We start from the raw sequence: 23,947 nt of genomic DNA, 5'->3' as shown, positions 1-23,947 counted from the left end.
TTGAAATCACTATCAGGGAATTTTATTATGTTTTGGTCTTTCTAAATAAGAAAAAAAAGGTGAAATATCTCCAGTTTTGGAGATAGACGTTTGAGTAGAGTTGATTGATGCCTCATGTTTCTAGGCGCGTCCTCTTTGGCTGGCCCACGTGGTGTTGGTGCTTCACCAGGTGACAAAAAGTCAAAGAGCAAGACCACACGAGGGAAGAAAAAAAGCATATTTGAAACCTACCTGTCCAAGGAGGATGTTTCAGAAGGCTTGAAGAGAGGAACACTTATTCAGGTGCTTAAAATATACTAGAAGGCTATTCCTTGATTATGTGGAATCAGAAGTAATCGATTACTCATTGAAACTGTTCATTTTTCTCTGCTGTGTGCTTTGAGAGAAATGATGACATAACAGGCCCAGGGCTTCCCACTTCTCAGACCGGCCGTATAACTAGAGGTGATAAGTGCCACCAGACTGTGACAAAGTGCTCTGAGGTTTGAGAGAAGGGAACCGTTACTTCCAGTTAGGGTTGTCTAGGAGTGCCTTATTGGAAGGGATATATTAGAGCCAGGCCATGGATTGGTGCAGTTTGAATAAGTGGAGAGAAAGAGCTTTACAAGGGGACCAGTGTGGACTGCTAAGAGAGAAGTGGGATATAGTGTGTGGCTATAAGGAACATTGATAGGTCAGTTCACCTGGAGCACATGGATGCTGCCTGACAGAGAATAAGCTTGAAAAGGAAACAGTAAATAGCAGCAGACAATATTTGTTGAGTGCTTTATAGTTTACAAAATATTTTTACAAGCTAATTCAGCAGTTTGGCTCAGCAAACGTTCAGCTATCCACTGTGAGCCAGGAACAGTTTATATAGTTAGGAGCACACAGCGTGGTTGCTCCCGAGATGAAGGTGGATGAGACTGACTTTCTATACTTTGAGCCTGCAGCCCAGTAGTGGAGCAGGCAGTCATGTGAACAGATGATTTGAGGATAAAGGGTAAGTGCTCAGATAAAAGTGTGACCACTTACTGGAGAATGTTGGGGGAAACCAGGAACTGTAGGAGATGACACCTGCGGTGAATATTGAAAGATGACTCATTTGGGTCTATTAAATGAGTGTTATGTGTGTGTGGGAAGGGAGTTATGGAAAGGTCGTGACACTGATGAAGACACGAACTGTGAAACAATATGGAGTGAGGCAGCTTAGGTCTCTTTAGGCGTGAAATCTGAGGCAGGTAGTAGGCAGTGAGATGGAGAGGGAGGCGAAGCCACATATTCTTTGAATTAGTCTATTTTATAATTCTTAGTTTAGTATAGAAACATTGCCATGTGTTACCTGGCTTGCTTGAAAATGTCGACTGTGTTCCATTTTCTCTCAGTCCGAGTGTCCAGCTTCTATATTTGTGTTTGGGGCTGGAGATCCAGCTAATTAACAGATACTGTCATCTTCTCTTCCTTTTTATCACCTTTTGTATTTACCTGTGGTCACGTGCTTAATATAGACTCTTGAATGAAAATTTGTTTTTAACAAATTAATTAGTTGCTCGCTCTGATTTCAGAGGTACAGTTGGTTTTTTTTTTTTAAAGCTTCCCTTGATTTCTTTGATAAGGTCTCTCAGGAAAGTTAAAGGTTCAGTTGGACATTTGTTCATTCATTAATCCATTCATTTGCTGTTTGTCGTTCAGGGCACATACTGAACTTCATTTTATCTGCAAGTTTCTTGGCCCTCATCTTGTTCTGTGTATGAGGACCTGTTGTGCTTTTCCCATTCTCATCTCCTGCCGTTCTCTTCCAGGTACACTCTGCTCAGTTCACCCTGATCTTCGAAACTTTGCCAGTAAAAACTCTGCTCTTTGATTCCTCTATGACTTTGTACATACTGTTCCTGGTGTTAGGAATGCTTTCTCCCACTATCTTCATGTAATTGTGCTTGACCTTACCTAAATGTTACCCCCTTTACGAAGCCTCACTTTAATTCTCCAAGCAGAATTGGCCATTACCACTTTCCTGAAGCCGACATTTTTGTTTACCCTTTATTCTAAACTTATTATCATTTCTTGGAATTTATATTTCCTCAAATGGACTGTTCACTTCCTTGTGGGCATGGCCATATTTTATTCCCACAAATTAGCCCAATGACTGGCATTTGATTGATGCTTAATAAATTTATATCGAATAAATCTTTATTTACTGACTGAATAAAGGATCAAGGTACTGTCTTTGAAGAAGAATGAGAGGATCCTCTGTTGTTATGACTTGGAAGAAAAATTGTTTATAAAATTTACAAAGATAGGCTCAGGAAACTATTCTGCAATGGTATTATTTTTGCTCCCTCATATTAATTTTTGCTTTTGAAGCAACTCTTTGCTAATGTTAAAAAAAAAAGGTGATCAATATAACAACTCTCATTCCCAGGAGTTTGTAAGTGATTCCTCCTGGCCTGTGACATCATGAGACTCTGCAGCCAGAGCCTCCCCCCACAGATGAGAACAGTTGTTCTTTGCAGATGGGAAAAGGAATGGGTTCCAGATATGAGGTCACCGTGTGAAATATACAACACTGTAAATAAGATTTTCATAGGCAGAGAAACAGAGTCCATCTGTGCAGGCCTTAATGGGTAAGGTAAAAGGCTAGTCAAGAAAAGAAATTTGAATGCTGTTGGAGAAAATTAAACTTATTAAATATATATATTAGATGTAAGCATTCGTTAGCTTTTGTATACAAACTTAAGTATATTGTGACATCCTTTTTCTTTCCCCAAAGAAACTTTTATTGAAAGATAAGAGATGTTTTTATTTTTATTTACTTATTTTTTAATAGATCTTTGAGTATAATTGCTTCACAGTACTGTGTTAGTTTCTGTTGCACAGCAAAGCAAATCAGCCATATGCATACACGTGTCCCCATATCCCCTCCCTCTTGAGCCTCCCTCCCATCCTCACTATCCCACCCCTCTAGGTCATTGCAGAGCACCGAGCCAATCTCCCTGTGCTATGATGCTGCTTCCCACCAGCCAACTATTTTACATTTGGTAGTGTATATATGTCAATGCTACTATCACTTTGCCCCAGCTTCCCCATCCCACCCAATGTCCTCAAGTCCATTCTCTATGTATACCTTTTTATTCCTGCCCTGCAACTAGTTTCATCAGTACCATTTTTTTTCGATTCCATTATATATGCGTTAGCATATGGTATTTGTTTTTCTCTTTCTGACTTGCTTCACTCTGTATGACAGACTCTAGATCCATCCACCTCACTACAAATAACTCAATTTCGTTTCTTTTTATGGCTGAGTAATATTCCATTGTATGTATGTGGCACATCTTCTTTATCCATTCATCTGTCAATGGACATTTAGGTTGCTTCCATGTCCTGGCTATTGTAAATAGTGCTGCAGTGAACATTGTGGTACATGACTCTTTATGAATTATGGTTTTCTCAGGGTATATGCCCAGTAGTGGGATTGCTGGGTCATATGGTAGTTCTATTTGTAGTTTTTTAAGGAACCTCCATACTGTTCTCCATAGTGGCTGTATCAATTTACATTCCCACTAACAGTGCAAGAGGGTTCCGTTTTCTCCACACCCTCTCCAGCGTTTATTATTTCTAGATTTTTTAATAATGGCCATTCTGACTGGTGTGAGGTGATACCTCATTGTAGTTTTGATTTGCATTTCTCTAATAATTAGTGATGTTGAGCATCTTTTCATGTGCCTCTTGGCCATCTGTATGTCTTCCTTGGTGAAATGTCTATTTAAGTCTTCTGCCCATTTTTTGATTGGATTGTTTGTTTTTTTGACATTGAGATGCATGAGCTATTTGTATATTTTGGAGATTAATCCTTTGTCTCTTGTTTCATTTGCAAATATTTTCTCCCATTCTGAGGGTTGTCTTTTTGTCTTGTTTATGGTTTCTTTTGCTATGCAAAAGTTTTTAAGTTTAATTAAGTCCCATTTGTTTATTTTTGTTTTTATTTCCGTTACTCTAGGAGGTGGGTCAAAAAGGATCTTGCTGTGGTTTATGTCAAAGAGTGTTTTTCCTATGTTTTCCTCCAAGAGTTTTATAGTGTCTGGTCTTACATTTAAGTCTTTAATCCATTTGGGGTTTATTTTTTAAATATTATTATTATTTTTTGTGGTACGCGGGCCTCTCACTGTTGTGGCCTCTCCCGTTGTGGAGCACAGGCTCCGGATGCGCAGGCTCAGCGGCCATGGCTCACGGGCCTAGGTGCTCCGTGGCATGTGGGATCTTCCCGGACCGGGGCATGAACCCGTGTCCCCTGCATTGGCAGGCGGACTCTCAACCACTGCACCACCAGGGAAGCCCTGGAGTTTATTTTTGTGTATGGTGTTAGGTAGTGTTCTAATTTCATTCTTTTACATGTAGCTGTCCAGTTTTTCCAGCACCACTTATTGAGGAGGCTGTCTTTCCTCCATTGTATGTTCTTGCCTCCTTTGTCATAAATTAGGTGCCCATATGTGCGTGGGTTTATTTTTGGGCATTCTGTCCTGTACCATTGATCTATATTTCTGTTTCTGTGCCAGTACCATATTGTCTTGATTACTGTAGCTTTGTGGTGTAGTTTGAAGTTGGGGAGCCTGATTCCTCCAGCTCTGTTTTTCTTTCTCAAGTTTGCTTTGGCTATTTGGGATCTTTTGTGTTTCCATACGAATTGTAAAATTTTTTGTTCTAGTTCTGTGAAGAATGCCATTGGTAGTTTGATAGGGATTGCATTGAATCTGTAGATTGCTTTGGGCAGTATAGTCATTTTCACAATATTGATTCTTCCAATCCAAGAGTGTGGTATATTTCTCCATCTGCTTATGTCATTTTTGATTTCTTTCATCATTGTTTTATAGTTTTCTGAGTACAAGTCTTTTGCCTCTTTAGGCAGGTTTGTTCCTACGTATTTTATTCTTTTTGTTGCAGTGGTAAATGGGAGTGTTTCCTTAATTTCTCTTTCTGATTTTTTGTTGTTGGTGTATAGGAATGCCAGAGATTTCATTTTGTATCCTGCAACCCTACCAAATTCATTGATTAGTTCTAGTAGTTTTTTGGTGGCATCTTTAGGGTTTTCTATGTATAGTATCATGTCATCTACAAACAGTGACAGTTTTACTTCTTCTTTTCCAATTTGTATTGTTTTTATTTCTTTTTCTTCCCTGATTGCTGTGGCTAGGACTTCCAAAACTATGTTGAATAAGAGTGGTGAGAGTGGACATCCTTGTCTTGTTCCTGATCTTACTGGAAATGCTTTCAGTTTTTCACCATTGAGTATGATGCTTGCTGTGGGTTTGTCATATATGGCCTTTATTATGTTGAGGTAGGTTCCCTCTATGTCCATTTTCTGCAGAGTTTTTATCATAAATGGGTGTTGAATTTTGTCAAAAGCTTTTTCTGCATCTATTGAGATGATCATATGGTTTTTATTTCTTAATTTGTTAGTGGTGTATCGTATTGATTGATTTGCCTATATTGAAGAATCCTTGCATCCCTGGGATAAATCCCACTTGATCATGGTGTATGATCTTTTTAATGTGTTGTTGGACTCTGTTTGCTAGTATTTTGTTCAGGATTTTTGCATCTATGTTCATCAGTGATATTGGTCTATAATTTTCTTTTTTTGTGTTATCTTTTTCCAGCTTTGGTATCAGGGTGATGGTGGCTTCGTAGAATGAATTTGAGGTGTTTCGCCCTCTGCAATTTTTTGGAAGAGTTTGAGAAGGATGGGTGTTAGCTCCTCTCTAAATGTATTATAGAATTCACCTGTGAAGCCATCTGGTCCTGGACTTTTGTTTGTTGGAAGATTTTTAATTATGGTTTTAATTTCATTACTTGTGATAGGTCTGTTTATATTTTCTAATTCTTCGTGGTTCAGTCTTGGAAAATTGTACCTTTCCAAGAATTTGTCCATTTCTTCGTGGTTGTCCATTTTATTGGCATATAGTTGTTTGTAGTAGTCTCTTATAATCCTTTGTATTTCTGCAGTCTCAATTGTGATTTTTCCTTTTTCATTTCTAATTTTATTGAATTGAGTCCTCTCCCTATTTTTCTTGATGAGTCTAGCTAATGGTTTATCAATTTTGTTTACCTTCTCAAAGAACCAGCTTTTCGTTTTATTGATCTTTGCTATTGTTTTCTTCATTTCTATTTCATTTATTTCTGCTCTGATTGTTACGATTTCTTTCCTTCTACTGATTTTGGGTTTTCTTTGTTATTCTTTCTCTAGTTGTTTTAAGTGTAGGGTTAGATTGTTTATTTGAGATTTTTCTTGTTTCTTGAGGTGAGATTGAATTGCTATAAACTTCCCTCTTAGAACTGCTTTTGCTGCATCCCACAGGTTTTGGGTTGTCGTGTTTTCGTTGTCATTTTTCTCTATGTATTTTTAAATTTCTTCTTTGATTTCTTCAGTCATCTCTTGGTTATTTAGTAGCGCACTGTTTAGCCTCCAGGTATTTGTGTTTTTTACAGTTTTTCTCCTGTAATTGATTTCCAGTCTCATAGTGTTGTGGTCAGAAAAGATGCTTGATACAATTTCAATTTTCTTAAATTTACTGAGTCTTGATTTGTGACCCAAGATGTGATCTATCCTGGAGAATGTTCCATGTACACTTGAGAAGAAAGTGTATTCTGCCACTTTTGGGTGGAATGTTCTTTTTTTTTTTTCTGCGGTATGCAGGCCTCTCACTGTTGTGGCCTCTCCCATCGTGGAGCACAGGTTCCGGACGCGCAGGCTCAGCAGCCATGGCTCACGGGCCCAGCTGCTCCGTGGCATGTGGCATCTTCCTGGACCGGGGCACGAACCCGTGTCCCCTGCATCGGCAGGCGGACTCTCAACCACTGCGCCACCAGGGAAGCCCTGGGTGGAATGTTCTATAAATATCAATTAAATCTATCTGGTCTGTTGTGTCATTTAAAGCTTGTGTTTCCTTATTTATTTTCTGTTTGGATGATCTGTCCATTAGTGAAGTGGGGTGTTAAAGTCCCCTACTGTTATTGTGTTACTGTCGGTTCCTCCGTTTATGGTTGTTAGCATTTGCCTTATGTGTTGAGGTGCTCATATGTTGGGTGCGTAAACATTTATAATTGTTATATCTTCTTCTTGTGTTGATCCTTTGATCATTATGTCGTGTCCCTCCTTATCTCTTGTAACAGTCTTTATTTTAAAAATCTGATACAAGTGTTGATACTCCAGCTTTCTTTTGATTTTCATTTGCATGGAATATCTTTTTTCCATCCCTTCACTTTCAGTCTGTATGTGTCCCTAGGTCTGAAGTGGGTCTCTTGTAGACAGCATATAGATGGGTCTTGTTTTTATATCCCTTCAGCCAGTCTGTGTCTTTTGGTTGGGGCATTTAATCCATTTACATTCAAGGTTGTTATCAGTATGTATGTTCCTATTACCATTTTCTTAATTGTTTTGGGTTTGTTTTTGTGGGTCTTTTTCTTTTCTTGTGTTTCCCACCTAGAGAAGTTTCTTTAGCATTTTTTGTAAAGCAGCATTAGTAAATTAGGGGTACGATCAGAAGGTTTGAAGATGCCAGCACCAAGGAGGTATAGCAGGAGCCAGTGACGTGCACTTCTAAGTATCTGGGGATTTTGATAGAGAATGGGAGAATTTTTAAAGCTGTAGTGGGGAAGCAGGGGGGGGAAACATTCTTCTTCTGGTCCCTGAGCTATATGGGATAAGAGAGAGAAAATCGGCCCCCTTTGAGAGCAGTTGGAGGGAATTGGTCACATCAGGTTTCAGTGGAGGCAAGGAGGCACCAGAGCATTCAGAAAAGAGATGGAGGATTTGGAGCCACCAGTTTCAGGCTTAGGAAACGGTTGAGGAGGAAAATAAGAGATGAGGGTTTGGGGCAGATTAGGCAATGGTTATAGAAATATGGAAATGGAAGTTCTGGACTTATGTATGTAGGTGAGTAAGACAAGACATCTGCTAGAAGTCTCTTTCAGTTACAAGGCCATTTCTTGAGTTGCTTTCCTGACAGCTTCTTCAGGCTGTGGGGATGACCGTGGTCTGCTGTGGACTCTGCTAGAGATTTTTCTTTCTTAGTGTGATCTGTACTCTCAGGGGATCTGTTCCTGAGGTCCAGTTCTTAAGAGTATGCTCCAGTCAAATTGCAAACAGTTTTCTTGAACAAGGCATGTATCCCTCCTTGTGTGCTTTTATATATCAGGAAGTGTGGGATAGACAATCAAGTATAGAATCTTTTTGGTCCTTTTAATAGTTGTTCTTTTTTTTTTTTTTTTTTTGCGGTACACGGGCCTCTCACTGTTGTGGCCTCTCCCATTGTGGAGCACAGGCTCCAGACGCACAGGTTCCAGACGCGTAGGCTCACCGGCCCAGCTGCTCCGCGGCATGTGGGATCTTCCCGGACCGGGGCACGAACCTGTGTCCCCTGCATCGGCAGGCGGACTCCCAACCAGTGCGCCACCAGGGAAGCCCAGTAGTTATTCTTTTCAATAGAGTCGAGATATTTTATAATAACAGTACATTGAGTATATAACCTTTAAAAATTGCAAATCACTGTTATATACCTGTAACTTATATAACATTGTACATCAAACATATCTCAATTAAAAAAACACACAGACAAACAAAATAGAGCAGGATACAGCCCTGAGCAACCTGTTTCTTTCCCCTGAGTCCAGCTGTGGCATTTCTGAGTGCTCTGTAATTAAAGGTACTTTCAAAGCAGAAGGCATTCTCATCTCTATACTTCTTCATGTACTAACCATTCACTGAGCTTGAAGGGATGGTAGAAGATTAGCAGTTGAAAAAAAAGAAACTTGGGTCAGAAAATGAATTTTAAAAAAATCAATGAGTTTACTTTTATTTATTTGGAGTGTTTATTTCCTCTCACTAGACTGTAAGCTATGAGGGTAGAGCCTATCTATTATTACTCTCTCTCCATTGTGGCCCCATCACTTAGCATAGTGCCTGTCATGCTAATTGTCAGGAGATATTTGTTGAGTGAGTGGATGAATATTGAGGATAAATATAATAAGCCTTTTCCTCCCTCTCCCAACAAGAAACAGCTGCCCTAAAAGTGCAATTGCAGCGACATTCATCGAAAAGGGACTGGCCTGTGGGAGCTTTGCCTGCCTTACTTCCCAGTCCCTCTGTCTCTTACCCTAATACAGCATGGTGGTAGAAGAGTATTTGCCCTCTTAATCACTCTTGCCTATATTTCCTTTCTGATTTATCTTCAAATTTTACTCCTCCATCAAGGACCAGGTCAGACACCATCTCTGGAGCCTTGCCTAGTGCCCCTAGCTGAAAGTACGCTGTCCCCTCACTTGTGGCATTCTTCATGTTTTACTTTGTAAACAAAGGCTGAGCTTAGTTCTCACTCTCCCACATTGTCTGTCTCAGGGTCTGGCACATAATCAGAATTCAGTAAATAATTATTAAATTAAGGACTGAATGAGGATTTATAGTAGTCTGTGTGGGATTTAACAGTAATATAAACTGTTACATGGAAATTTGTAATTTAAACATGGTGTACCAGTGAAAGAAGGAATTATTTTCTGCTTTATTTTATGCCCTCACCTATTTTGTTAATTGTGTGTCTCTGGGTCTTTCAGTATTTTAGGGGAGAGATGTTATTTAAAACACTTTCTCAAGACACCCTTTGAGTCTGACTCTTAGGAAAATAACTGCCTCCATCCGTGTGTTCCAGTGGCCTTCAGATGCAGCTGTAAGTGGGGAGGGTTACAGCTTCCTGCAAGAGCCTAAAATACTGAACTGAAAAAATACTGAAGACGGCCCCACCTGCACCCCTGTGCATAAATAGAGGCAGACCCTGACTTCGTGCTGGACTGACGTGAAGTTGTAGGCAGACTGGGTGGCCTGGCTGTTGGAGCCAGGATTCCCACTTACATTAAGAGCTGGTTCTGGACCATTTTGAATTATTGACTCATTCAGCTCTGCAGAGGGGCCAGAGTAAAAAATATGCATCCAGCCCCTCGAGACTAAGTATTCAACCTGGAAGTCAACCTGTATCACTTTGAAAATTGTCACAGAAGCAAGCAATTGTGGGAAGGTCTTATAGAATAAAAAAAGGCCATTGTGTAGTGAGGCATAATCCCCCGTAACCTTGTTCTTAAAGTAAAGGTTTATATTTGAAGACTAGCATATAAGGGCACATAAAATCCCAATAGTTGCCACTTTCCCACTCCACGCCAGTCTCTGTTGCTTCTCACCTCTGCCCATTCACTGCAAGGTGCCAATGTGAGCTTTTAGTGTTTGATAGAACTCTGTGATACAGACATCAGTATAAATCATATTTCATGCATTTAATGAATAGTTCTCATACATCTAACTTGTTTCCTAGATCGAATTGTTTAATTAATTTTAAACTTTTGTTGACTAGTAACATATGTATGGAAAGATTGTAAGTGTGTAACTAGTTAAATTTTCACAGGTTTTATTTTTTATTTTAAAGGGTGTATTGAGAATTAATCCGAAGAAGTTTCATGAAGCCTTCATTCCTTCCCCGGTAAGTTCAATAACTTTATAATAAACCCAATGTCACATTTAATTTTTTAGATGTGCTGTAAAACTGAAATCATATATTCTAACTAAAAAACAGAGTAGTAAAACAAAATTGAGGATGGGCAAGGATTTGTTTCAAATTTAAATAAACAAAATTTGCCTTTGGTTAACAGCCCCTTCTGCCAATCTTAAAAATCACACTTCAAATGAAAGGGATGGCATTTGTTACTAGGCTGCAGGGAGCGGCTGAACCCACACGGATACCCACCAGTTCTTGTAATTGGACACCCTTGGTTTATAGCTTAAAAGGATTTATGGGTTTTTCCACTGATTTAAGTTAATCTCTCCTAAACAAATATGCTATGTACTTTCAATCTACTGCATGAGCTATTCTGCAACTTTGTCCAAAAATAATGTGTATTATTATTTTTTTTTCTGGTCAGTTTCTCACTTCACTTTTGTGCAGGTGATAGGACTTGGTACAAGGCTTTTTACCATTGGCTCTTTATAGTCTTTCTTAGGTTCATGACTCATTTTAATAGGCTCTCTCTCATTAAGGGAAGTTCACTCTGACATATAATTAGTAGCAGGTCTCTGGATAAGGTTTGATTGTGCAAAGCTGGGAGAGCAGTATTCTTAAATTCTTGGCCTAACTTTTCCAGGATACCATAAATAGGATAGCCATAGAATTAGATTTTTCACAGTGGAAGAGATTATAGGAAGAAACTTCGGCTCATAGATGAGGAAATGGAATACATATATTTCAGTTAACATATTTCATTTTGTAAAATGACAAGTTTAATGAGAATACAAGTTCAGTCATGTACTTCATAGGTATATTACTGTTGTTGTTTCAATAACGTAAGACCTATTCCGAAGTTCAGTTTTGTCCTTTTTTCCCTTGCCCTTGTCCTGAAGCCAAGGATTCACATTTGTATCTCAAGTTTAGGTCTTACCCACTGGCTTAGATAAAAAAATGTCACATGTCACCTTGTTCTCTCTTAGTCATTTTCTGTTCCTGTGACAGAACATGGTATATATTGCTGACCCTGGTGCTTAGATTATAGAATTGAGCGTCAGATTTGAGGTAGTAACTTAGCTGCGGGAGCTATTCCATCACACAGTTTACGTGGGTGTTAGATTTCAGAGTTTGCTCATAAGGTGAAATTCACATTCAATAATCATAAAAATTACCAATGAAAATCTCTTAGGAATATGCCATGTTGGAGAGGGAGTAACCATCTCTCAATAAGTCTAGCATAACCAGCATTTTCTCCACATTAGAAAGGGTGATTGTTTCTTTGGCACACCAGTTGAAGGAGCTCAATTATACTAGGGGCCCCACTGTGTGAAAAACATGGATTTTCTTTTTTTTTTTTTTTTTTTGCGGTACGCAGGCCTCTCACTGTTGTGGCCTCTCCCGTTGTGGAGCACAGGCTCCGGATGCGCAGGCCCAGTGGCCACGGCTCATGGGCCCAGCCGCTCCGCGGCATGTGGGATCTTCCCGGACCGGGGCACGAACCCGTGTCCCCTGCATTGGCAGGCGGACTCTCAATCACTGCGCCACTAGGGAAGCTCAAACATGGATTTTTTAAGCACGAGAATCATACCCAGTGCAGTAAGGAGTTCACCCTGAGAGGTACCTGGGAACTGAGCAAATCGCCCTCCCTGCACACTGAGGTTCGCTCTCATCGATGGGAATGATAAGTGGAACTACATACAGTATTTTGAAAATTTTTCTGCTTGCTTTCTCTCTTTTCTTAGTGCACAGTATTGAATTTCTCTGTTAGATCCCTATTAGGCCAGCTCCTAACGAGTGTATGACCTAGGACGAGATACAGATGGAGGCACACGTACCTTATATTAAATACGTAAAAGTTATAAATCAGACTAACAAACTGTTAAGTAAAATACATTCATGACAGGTAAAATATATTCCTTGCCAAGTATACCTCCATGTACTTGTACTGGGGTTCAGACGTAGAATTCTCAAACTCCTCGGAGCTCCATGCTGAAAGGTGGCTGCATGGAGAGGGTCAACCTCTGGCCTGCCCCTCTTCCCTTCCCAGTTCTTGCTCCCTGTCCCCTCTTTGCTGCCCTCCTGCCTCCTCCCCCGCATTCAGCAAGGGCCCTTGCCCTCCAGGTGAGCATCTTATCCCACATGTCCAAGCTCTGCCCATACCCTTTAGAAATACCCACCCATTAGCCACCTGTCGAGTCTAGGGGTGCCACCTGTGATGTGGTCTGCGTTTGGGAAGATAGACCTGGGGAAGGTGCTTATATATGCCCTGGAAGTGGGCTTGGGGCTGATTACAATCCATTTAGCCTTGAGAGCTCCTTACCTGTTGAGGAGGGGTGTGGTTGGAGGAGGGCCAGAGCAGAGGTCCTCTGAAGTGTTGGCCTGGTTATGTTCCTGTAAGTTAAGTTCATGTGATTTAAATTTGCAAATGATGTGTTGCCACTGTTTAATCTGGCTTGTTAAAGGAAGTTAAGCAAAAGTTATTGACGTTTCAAAAGCTCAAGTTGTTCTCCCACTTGAAATTGTATTCCTGGCATGTCCTATTTAGAAGTTTTTACACAGTTGTGATATTAGGATTGGCTTACTTCTATACCTCTTTTATTCTCTTATCTGGCCACTGATGGAGTAATAAAATTGTCTCAGAGGGAGAAAAAGTGCTAAATGACTCACCTCTACTACAGAAGCTCTATCAAGACCCAGCTGTAAGTGATTGTAGATACTCCAGTTTTGGACACTGGCACAATCCTGCATTCTAGTTTTGTAGATTTTCTGGTCAGTTTCAGGTTTTAGAAGCATTGTGGAGAGCAGTTGAAGGGGGAGATAGTAGAGGCAATGAATTACATGTAGGTAGATCCCACCACTGGTCTAGATTTCTGAGTATACGTAGCTCGTGCCCATGTCAACTGTGAACTTGTATGAACTGGAAGAATGCTCACAGGTAGACTAGAAGGTAGGATATCAGATGCAGGGCCTGACGGTTACCTGTCCCTGCTTTAGCAGGGACAATAAAGATAGGAATTGATAGAAGATGAAACCTCAGCTCTGACAATAAGAAACGGAAAGTTTCCTTAATTGTAAAATGAAGGGGTGGATTAAATATTGTCTAATGTTCTTCATAACTTTAAAATTCTAAAGTTTTTGGAGAAATAAAAATAGACTAGATTTGATGAAATTATTTAGGTTTATTCTTATTGACTCTAAAAACAGTTGAGAACTTATACAGTGTCACTTTCTGTGTTAAAATGTCTACATATATCAACAGGCTAGAAACAATGAATTGATCATCAGGTATAAAAAAGTACTTTGTTTTGGGGGAACATGATTTAGGTTTATTATAATTTCTACTGATAGAAAGTTGATATTCATTTTCCTATGACAGACTCAACATACATGGGATGTTACTTCTGTGTGTACCTGATAGTGTTCTCTTGTTCTCAGTAAAAGTAAGAAAGAACCATGTAACTTTTTCACAAAACCAAGATAAATTGATATTATTGAGGTGCCTTTCTATCCCATTTGGGAATAAGATAAAGAGGAAAAATGGACCAGATGTAAAAACCTGGCCTTTTATAAAAAGCACAGTTTCAGTTCTGAATTATATTGGTGCAAGGAGTTCTGTAGCTTTTTTGTGCATCTCATCATGGGAGGCACTCTTTGTACATCTGTGGAATTTATTTCTGGTCCAAAGGGAGCTATTCCATCGGTGGAGGATGTTCTGACCATCATAGTATACTTGGGCTATCCTCCCCACTCCTGCCTCCTATATATTTAGTTAGATTACCCATAGATCCCTTTATATTTCCAACAGGTTGATCATTATCCATTTTTCTTTTTTTTCTATTCTTTCTGATGGATAGAGCAAGTCTTCTGGCATTCAAATGAAGGAATGAATTCCTTGGCCTTAAAAAGTAGTTAAGAGGTTATACTGCTGGAAACTCAGCTGTGCTCCAGACTAGAGCCTCCTTACCTATGCTATGGATTTTCTTCTCCTATAAATACCTATGCTATTTATTTTCTCTTATTTCATGTACACTGCTTTTTTTGTTTACAGTGTATGATGGATGTATATGAAAAGAAATGTATCTTTGAGAAAACAATTACAGTTTGTTAATTTGGAAAAAAAAAGTTAGGAGGGATTGACTCAAACTTTTAATATTGAGCTGTCCTCAAGTATCTTTTTTTTTTTAATTGGAGTATAATTGCTTTACAATGGTGTGCTAGTTTCTACTTTATAACAAAGTGAATCAGTCATACATATACATGTTCCCATATCTCTTCCCTCTTGCGTCTCCCTCCCTCCCACCCTCCCTATCCCACCCCTCCAGGTGGTCACAAAGCACCGAGCTGATCTCCCTGTGCTATGCGGCTGCTTCCCACTAGCTATCTACCTTACGTTTGGTAGTGTATATATGTCCATTCCTCTCTCTCACTTTGTCACAGCTTACCCTCCCCCCTCCCCATACCCTCAAGTCCATTCTCTATTAGGTCTGTGTCTTTATTCCTGTCTTACCCCTAGGTTCTTCATGACATTTTTTTTCCCTTAAATTCCATATATATGTGTTAGCATACGGTATTTGTCTTTCTCCTTCTGACTTACTTCACTCTGTATGACAGACTCTAGGTCTATCCACCTCATTACAAAGAGCTCAATTTCGTTTCTTTTTATGGCTGAGTAATATTCCATTGTATATATGTGCCACATCTTCTTTATCCATTCATCCAATGATGGACACTTAGGTTGTTTCCATCTCTGGGCTATTGTAAATAGAGCTGCAATGAACATTTTGGTACATGACTCTTTTTGAATTTTGGTTTTCTCAGGGTATATGCCCAGTAGTGGGATTGCTGGGTCATATGGTAGTTCTATTTTTAGTTTTTTAAGGAACCTCCATACTGTTCTCCATAGTGGCTGTACCAATTCACATTCCCACCAGCAGTGCAAGAGTGTTCCCTTTTCTCCACACCCTCTCCAGCATTTATTGTTTCTAGATTTTTTGATGATGGCCATTCTGACTGGTGTGAGATGATATCTCATTGTAGTTTTGATTTGCATTTCTCTAATGATTAATGATGTTGAGCATTCTTTCATGTGTTTGTTGGCATCTGTATATCTTCTTTGGAGAAATGTCTATTTAGGTCTTCTGCCCATTTTTGGATTGGGTTGTTTGCTTTTTTGTTATTGAGCTGAATGAGCTGCTTATAAATTTTAGAGATTAATCCTTTGTCAGTTGCTTCATTTGCAAATATTTTCTCCCATTCTGAGGGTTGTCTTTTGGTCTTGTTTATGGTTTCCTTTGCTGTGCAAAAGCTTTGAAGTTTCATTAGGTCCCATTTGTTTATTTTTGTTTTTATTTCCATTTCTCTAAGAGGTGGGTCAAAAAGGATCTTGCTGTGATTTATGTCATAGAGTGTTCTGCCTATGTTTTCCTCTAAGAGTTTGATAGTTTCTGGCCTCAAGTATCTTTAAAATAAGAGATGCTGCAATAGATGCAGGCTTCTGAATGAATCAAGTAAGAGCTGAGTTGTGATTCAGTATCTATAGATTTGTGTATTGTTCGAGGTTCAATTCAGCCCTGCTTCTCTTCGTTTCTTGGGATAGAAACATGACAGTACCAGCATCTTACCCTCTTAACTCTCTAAGCTAAGAGTGGTGTAGCTGCTTCCGAAAGAGGCATCTAATTGCATACGTTTTGACACATGATGATGGGATCGGATGACCTCTAGACAGCTTTATTTTCATTGTAGAGAAGTCGGAGAGATCCCATTACTTTATAAATTGTAGAAGGCAGTTGATGATGTTGTGCCACACTTCAGTTGTTCACTCTTTATTTACTGGTTGCCTCTTCTTATTTCTCTGAGAAGCTTATCATGAACCGTCTTTGTGACTGGCACGGTAGCTATTCCTTAGGGACTAGGGTGGGTCAGGTTTGGCAAAGTGTGCAGGCCACAGCTGCTAGCCTGTGGCTAAATTGGAAATTGAACAGAAAGACTGTTCTAAAGATCTCTAATGGTTTGTAATTGGAAACTGTAAAAAAAATACTGAGTATATGAAATCCCATTCTGTGAGTGTGGTGGTGAATTTGCAGTGTTAATTTTATCTTTATTTAAAATATCATAGTAATCACCTGCAGTCTGTTGAGCGTAACATCAACTGTCTCTAGTAGAAAAGTTTGAGTGGTGGCTTTCCAAGCCAGTTTGCTGTTACCTCCTTTGAGAAAAATTAACATTTTACTTCTCTCTTATCCTCTGAAAAGAAGCACATAATATAAACTCTTGGAAGGGTGAAAGGATGAGAGTACATGTTTGTTTGTTTTTTTGCATATATGTATTTTATTTATTTATTTTTTTACAGCAGGTTCTTATTAGTTATCTATTTTATGCATATTAGTGTATATATGTCAATTCCAATCTCCCAATTCATCCCACCACCACCGCCCCCCTCCCCTTCCCCCCTTTCCCCCCTTGGTGTCCATACGTTTGTTCTCTACAGCTGTGTCTCTATTTCTGCCTTGCAAACCGTTCATCTGTACCATTTTTTCTAGATTCCACATATATGTGTTAATGTATGATATTTGTTTTTCTCTTTCTCACTTCATTCTGTATGACAGTCTCTAGGTCCATCCACATCTTTGCATGTTTGTTGGTGAAACATTTTGAAAATGTTTAATTTTTTCATGGAAACTTATTGCTGAAGTCATGCTTTTCTTAGCTACCTTTTCCATTTAATTATTTTTGCAAAGTAATTTGGCTTAATAAGAAGACTCTGGCAACTAATTAAGTTTGGCAGTCGATACCTGGGGAGTTCACTGGGGCTACACTGCTTCAGGTGGATTGTTTTTAAGTATGTGCTTGAGGGGAATTCCCTGGTGTCCCAGTGATTAAGACTCAGGCTTTCACTGCTGTGGACCTGGGTTCAATAGCCAAGACATGAAAACAACCCAGGTGCTAACTTAAGACTCGGGCTTTCACTGCTGTGGACCTGGGTTCAATAGCCAAGACATGAAAACAACCCAGGTGCTGATCAACAGACGATTGGCTTAAGAAGATGTGGTATATATACATTGGAATATTACTCAGCCATACAAAAGAGTGAAATACTGCCATTTGCAGCAACATGGATGGACCCAGAGAATATAATGCTTAGTGAAGACAGAGACAGACAGAAAGAAAAATACTATATGGTATCACTTATATATGGATTCTAAAAAATAATACAAATGAATCTATATATAACAGACTCACAGACATAGAAACAAATTTATGTTTACCAGAGGCTGGAGAGGGACAGTTAAGGAATATGGAATTAACAGATACAAACTACTATACATAAAATAGATAAGCAAACAAGATTTACTGTATAGTACAGAGAATTATATTCAATATCTTGTAATAACCTATAATGGAATATAATCTGAAAAAAAATAACTGAATCACTATGCTGCACACCTGAAACTAACACAGTATTGTAAATCAACTATACTTCAGTTAGAAAACAAACAAACAAACCACATTGCTCTCTCTGCCACTTCTTTGGGGGGAGTGTGACTTTGCTGGTTTTCTCCTAGAGAACCCAACTTCTGGAGCTGGTTGTTGCTCCTGCCCTTGGTTGGTTTTCTTTGGGGATTATATCAATGTGTTGTTGTTCTTGTGTTTTCTTGCAAATTGTCTACTTTTTACCTTTCCCTTACAAAAATTCAGTCATGTACAAAAGGTACCATCATGCTTTATTTTATTTAAAACAAAAAAGGGTAACTTACTTCTTTCTCATTTCAGTTATGAAAGCATGCAGTCCTCGTTTTCTTCCTTTTTTTTTTTTTTTGCGGTAGGCGGGCCTCTCACTGCTGCGGCCGCTCCCGCTGCAGAGCACAGGCTCCGGACGCGCAGGATCAGTGGCCATGGCTCACGGGCCCAGCCGCTCCACGGCATGTGGGATCCTCCCGGGCTGGGGCACGAACCCGTGTGCCCTGCATCGGCGGGCGGACTCTCAACCACTGCGCCACCAGAGAAGCTCCTCGTTTTCTGCTTTATGTATTTTTGTTTGTTTGGTTTGGCCTGTCTACAGTAGATCTTCTCTTATTTGGTGATTTTTTAGTATTATGTTAACCTGTTCTTCTGTGTTCATCACCATTTCTATTAGTTCCAAAGAGCCTGAGCTTCCTCTAGGTCTGTTTGTGGTTAAATACTAGTGTTCCTGTTAACTCAGTGGACAGATTGTAGAGTCTACAGTTTTCAAACCAAGGAAGTAACTTTTGGTTCCAAGCCTTGGTAAACTGACTACTTTATTTCCTTCTCCAACCTAGGATGGTGATCGAGACATTTTTATTGATGGGGTTGTTGCTCGTAATAGAGCCTTGAATGGGGACCTGGTGGTTGTGAATCTGCTTCCAGAGGAGCAGTGGAAGGTGAGTTAAATTTTCCTTTTATAACTGTAGACTTCTCAGGGCCTTTTGCAGTAGTGCATCAGTGAGACATCATTAACTGAAACAGTCACAGACCCCTAAGGCCCTTGGTTGCCTCAGAAGCAGACCACAGAATTCTTGGGACATAGAAGCATTGGGTGCACAGACATTTAATGATTTCGGTTCACCTTGTTCCCTCCCCTATGATCTGTCTTCCCTATCACATGCTTTGCATTGGTTTCTGGTAATTTTAGGATAGAAAAAAAGCTTGCAGGGGACATTCAAACCTGATACGTATTAATATCCCACATTTAATGCTGGGAGAACTAGAAAGACAAAGCCATAAGGATGGTGCAGTCTTCACATATTCCTGCTGCCTCTCCTGGAGAACCCAGGCAACACATATCTAGTTCTGTGATGTCCAGTTTGGTAATTGGACTTCTCGTGGCAGATAAAAATAGACTGTGTATTTTTATAAAACAGAAATTTGGTAGCAGACGAAAATGTTTTTAACATGAGAATATTCTGGGTTTTAGTCTCCATCTGTGTCTGTCAACTGAAAAGGAAGATTTGGTTTTGTTTTGACTATTGTTTTAAATAAGGATCAGGCACTAGAATGATGCATAGCAACAGTTTCTTTGAATTGTCAAATAAAACTGGTAACTTGTATATCTAAGTCTGAATTTTTCTTCCTAGTATTCTTTTCTTTTTTTGAATTTTATTTTATTTTATTTATACAGCAGTTTCTTATTATCTGTTTTATACATATTAGTGTATATACATCAATCCCAATCTCCCAATTCATCCCACCACCACCACCTACCCCCACCCCCGCCCTCTTTCCCCCTGTGGTATCCATACGTTTGTTCTCTACATCTGTGTCTCTATTTCTGCCTTGCAACCTGGTTCATCTGTACCATTTTTCTAGGTTCCACATGTATGCGTTAATATACGATGTTTGTTTTTCTCTTTCTGACTTACTTCACTCTGTATGACAGACTCTAGGTCCATCCACATCTCTACAAAATGACCCAATTTCATTCCTTTTTATGGCTGAGTAATATTCCATTGTATATATGTACCACATCTTCTTTATCCATTTATCTGTTGATGGGCATTTAGGTTGCTTCCATGAGCTGGCTATTGTAAATAGTGCTGCAGTGAACATTGGGGTGCATGTGTCTTTTTGAATTATGGTTTTCTCTGAGTATTTGCCCAGTAGTGGGATTGCTGGGTCATATGGTAATTCTACTTTTAGTTTTTTAAGGGACCTCCATATTGTTCTCCATAGTGGCTGTATCAATTTACATTCCCATCAACAGTGCAAGAGGGTTCCGTTTTCTCCACACCCTCTCCAGCATTTGTTGTTTGTAGATTTTCTGATGATGCCCATTCTAACCGGTGTGAGGTGATACCTCATTGTAGTTTTGATTTGCATTTCTCTAATAATTAGTGATGTTGAGCATCTTTTCATGTGCCTCTTGGCCATCTGTATGTCTTCTTTGGAGAAATGTCTATTTAGGTCTTCTGCCCATTTTTTGATTAGGTTGTTTGTTTTTTTAATATTGAGCTGCATGATTCCTAGTATTCTTTTTTTTTTTCATTTATTTATTTATTTTTGGCTGCGTTGGGTCTTCATTCCTGTGTGCGGGCTTTCTCTAGTTGCGGTGCGTGAGGTTTATTCTTTGTTGCTGTGCGTGGGCTTCTCATTGCGGTGGCTTCTCTTGTTGCCGAGCATGGGCTCTAGGCGCGTGGGCTTCAGTAGTTGTGGCTTGTGGGCCCCAGAATGCAGGCTTAGTAGTTGAGGCATATGGGCCCAGCTGCTCTGTGCCACGTGGGATCCTCCCAGACCAGGGCTCGAACCTGCGTCCCCTGCACCGGCAGGCAGACTCCCAAGCACTGTGCCACCAGGGAAGTCCCCCTAGTATTCTTTATATCATATCTTTTATTTTATTTGGCTCAATTTATTGCTACTCAAGAATTTGGTATCCTCTTCAGTGAGAGGTATTACAGCAGAGTGATTAATAGAGTGGACTTTTAGGCTAGGTTACTTGGGTTTGAAGCTCATCTTTGCCAGTCATCTGTATAACCTTGGGTGAATTATACAGCCTCTCTGTGCTTCAAATACCTCATCTGTAGAATGAGAATAATCATAGTACCTACTTCGTAGGTTTGTCATAGGATTAAATGAGAATATATGGAGAAATCTTAGAATAGTGCCTGACCCATGGTAGCAGCTCAAGTTTTTATTATTAATTTTTTCCAGAAATGTGGGAAGTACTACCTTATCTCAGAGCTTTGTTGAGGCAGAAACTAAATTCTTCTTTTTATCTGATAGGGCTATAGTAATTGAGTAAGACCTATGTGTCAGGAATTTGTAGGGTGCACGGAAATCATTAATGCTCAAGATGGACATAGTTGTTGCCCTCATGGAGCTTTTAGTCTGGTAGGGAGTGCAGGTAGGAAGAGACAGATGCTACTCACACTTACACAAATTTAAGGAAAATTTTGATTAATGCTGCGAAGTTAAGTGCAGAGTGTTTTACAAGAGTGAATTATCCTAGTCCAGATCTACCTCTTCACCTCCCCCCAACTCCCATCCCTAGTTGCTGACAATTGTGGATAGTCTCCTTACTTGAGTCTTGAAAACACAGCTAAGGGTTGGCTCCAGGTCCTAGGAACATAGGTTGATTTAGGTCATTTCCTCTTTTCCTGAAAGCATCATCTAGCAGTGTTGACTGGGTTTAAGATGACAGGAAGAATGCATTAGGGTCTGGTCAAACCAAAGGAAGTATTCCTAGAGGTCATAGAGAGAGTAAATAGGCAGCATTATAGTAAAGATAAACCAAGGAACAGAAAAGATGATGGATCCCTTCTACTTAAGGGGTGAGAATGGATAGACTAGAAAGAAATAGAAGAGTGTTTAGCAAGACAGATGGATCTAGAGCTGACCAGAGCAGATATGAGGTATTGACTGGTTAAAGAGTTAATGGAATGGCTGTGTTAAGTGTTAATTTCTTTTTTTTTTTTTTGCGGTACGCGGGCCTCTCACTGTCGTGGCCTCTCCCGTTGCGGAGCACAGGCTCCGGACGCGCAGGCTCAGCAGCCATGGCTCACGGGCCCAGCTGCTCCACGGCATGTGGGATCTTCCCGGACCAGGGCACGAACCTGCGTCCCCTGCATCGGCAGGTGGACTCCCAACCGCTGTGCCACTAGGGAAGCCCTTAATTTCTTTTTAAACATTTTAATAGAGATCTTGAAAGTATATGGAGCCTAGATGGTTTCACTTACTGATGAATTCCACTAAACATTTAAGGAAGAAATAGTCCTGATTTTACAAAAACGCTTACAGGAAAAACAAGAGAAGGATACCTTTTCCAACTCATTCTATGAGGCCAGCATTGCCCTAATACCAAAACCAGGAATGGACATTTTAAGAAAAGAAAGCTACAGACCAGTACTCCTCACAAACATGGGTGAAAAAGTCCTCAACAAAATATTAACAAATAAAATCCAGCAATGTATTAAAAGGCTAATACAACATGAGCAAGTGGGGTTTATCTCAGGAGTGCAAGGCTGGTTTAATATCTGAAAAGCAATTTGGTGTAATTCACCATATTAACAGGCTAAAGTTAATCCCATATTTAAATCAAATGCCATCATTTTGATAGATGCAGAAAATATATTTGACAAAAGTCCACAACCATTCATGATAAAAACTCATAGTAGACTAGCAATAGAAGAGGACTTCTTCAGTCTGATGAAGAATACCTAGGAGATACTTATAACTAACATTATTCTTAATGGTGAAAGAGTGAATTTTTTTTTCTACTATTGGGAATGAGGTAAGACTGTCCCTTCTCATTCCTTTTATTCAACATCATACTGGAGATTCTAGTCAGTATGATAAAGCAATAGAAAAAAAAATTTAGATCGGAAAGGATGAAGGAAAACCTTCCTTATTCTCAGACTGTGTGATCTTCTATGTATAAAAACCTAAGGAATTTACAAGAAAAGCTACTAGAACTAATAAGTGAGCTTAGCAAGGCTGAAGGACAGAGGCTGATATACAAAAACCCATTGTATTTCTATATAGTAGCAATGAAAAATTAGAAGTTGAAAACTTTCTTAAAGTACCATTTTTAATAGGATGAAAAATATGAAATACTTAGGGTTAAATGTGACCAAAGGTGTGTAAGACTATAAAACATTATTGAGAGAAATTAAATAAGGCCTCAGTAAATGGTGAGAAATACTGTGTTCATGAATTAAAAGACTCAGTATTGTTAAACTGCCAATTCTATTCAAATTGATGTGTAGATTAAGCATAATTCCAAACAAAATCCTAGCCCTTAAGCAAGGAGGAGGAGGATGTTTAGTGAAATATGTTCTCAGGATTAAGCATAGGAAGCCCAGACCAAAGAGGCTAGAGTCAGGAACTTTGGATGAAATCCTTTTAGCTGTAATTTGTAATGTTCTGCCTATATTATTTCTGCATTCCCCCAAGTGTAAAAACAACTTTCCAGTTAGCAGTACACTTTTTTTTTTTTAAGATTTTTTTTGATGTGGACCAGTTTTAAAGTCTTTATTGAATTTGTTACAATATTGCTTCTGTATTATGTTTTGGTTTTTTGGCCATGAGGAATGTGGGATCTTAGCTCCCCAACCAGGGCTCGAACCTGCACCCCCTGCATTGGAAGGCAAAGTCTTAACTACTGGGCTGCCAGCGAAGTCCCGAGCAGTACACTTCTTATAATGTAGAGTCCCTGTTTATCCTCTGTGTTGTCCAATCTGAACCTCTTTAATAGTCAGTCTTGTGGAGAGAAATATTGCAGAGGCTAGAGTGGACCATGGCATCTTTCAAGTCAAAAGAAAAGTAGGCTAAGTCCCTAAATCTTGGGTTCTGGGTATTGGCTGGGACCTCAGAAATGGTGCTAGAGCTTAATTGTAGAAAAGCCTCTGATGGTTTTCTTACCAATGCCTAAGACTCCTGAATCAGCACAGAAAAAGGAACTTTGGAGCCCACTTGGTTTTGGAGAC

The 23,947-nt window shown here is 39.5% G+C and overlaps 1 protein-coding gene across 13 annotated transcripts in view; it reads left to right on the top strand.

The window, feature by feature from the left end:
• Positions 1-23,947, top strand: part of DIS3L2 (DIS3 like 3'-5' exoribonuclease 2) — a 373,385-nt gene that overhangs the window by 54,734 nt on the left and 294,704 nt on the right. For 12 of the 13 annotated variants that reach the window (XR_003435198.1, XR_003435217.1, XR_003435218.1 and 9 more), the window contains exons 3-5: positions 125-282; positions 10,440-10,493; positions 18,809-18,910. Coding sequence is in view for 10 of the 13 variants with exons in the window: in XM_027118351.1 (XP_026974152.1) it covers positions 125-282; positions 10,440-10,493; positions 18,809-18,910 (314 nt within the window). In the remaining 3 variants the exon portion in view is untranslated. The remainder of the gene's footprint in view (positions 1-124; positions 283-10,439; positions 10,494-18,808; positions 18,911-23,947) is intronic. The other variant, XM_027118355.1, reaches the window with a different exon arrangement.

Source organism: Aethalodelphis obliquidens, unplaced genomic scaffold (genome assembly GCF_003676395.1).
Source record: "Aethalodelphis obliquidens isolate GAN/ISIS:26980383/991018 unplaced genomic scaffold, ASM367639v1 scaffold2, whole genome shotgun sequence".
NCBI classification, from domain to species: Eukaryota; Metazoa; Chordata; class Mammalia; order Artiodactyla; family Delphinidae; genus Aethalodelphis; species Aethalodelphis obliquidens.
Note: the sequence above shows the minus strand (reverse complement) of the source record. Positions and strands in the feature narration are given on the sequence as shown.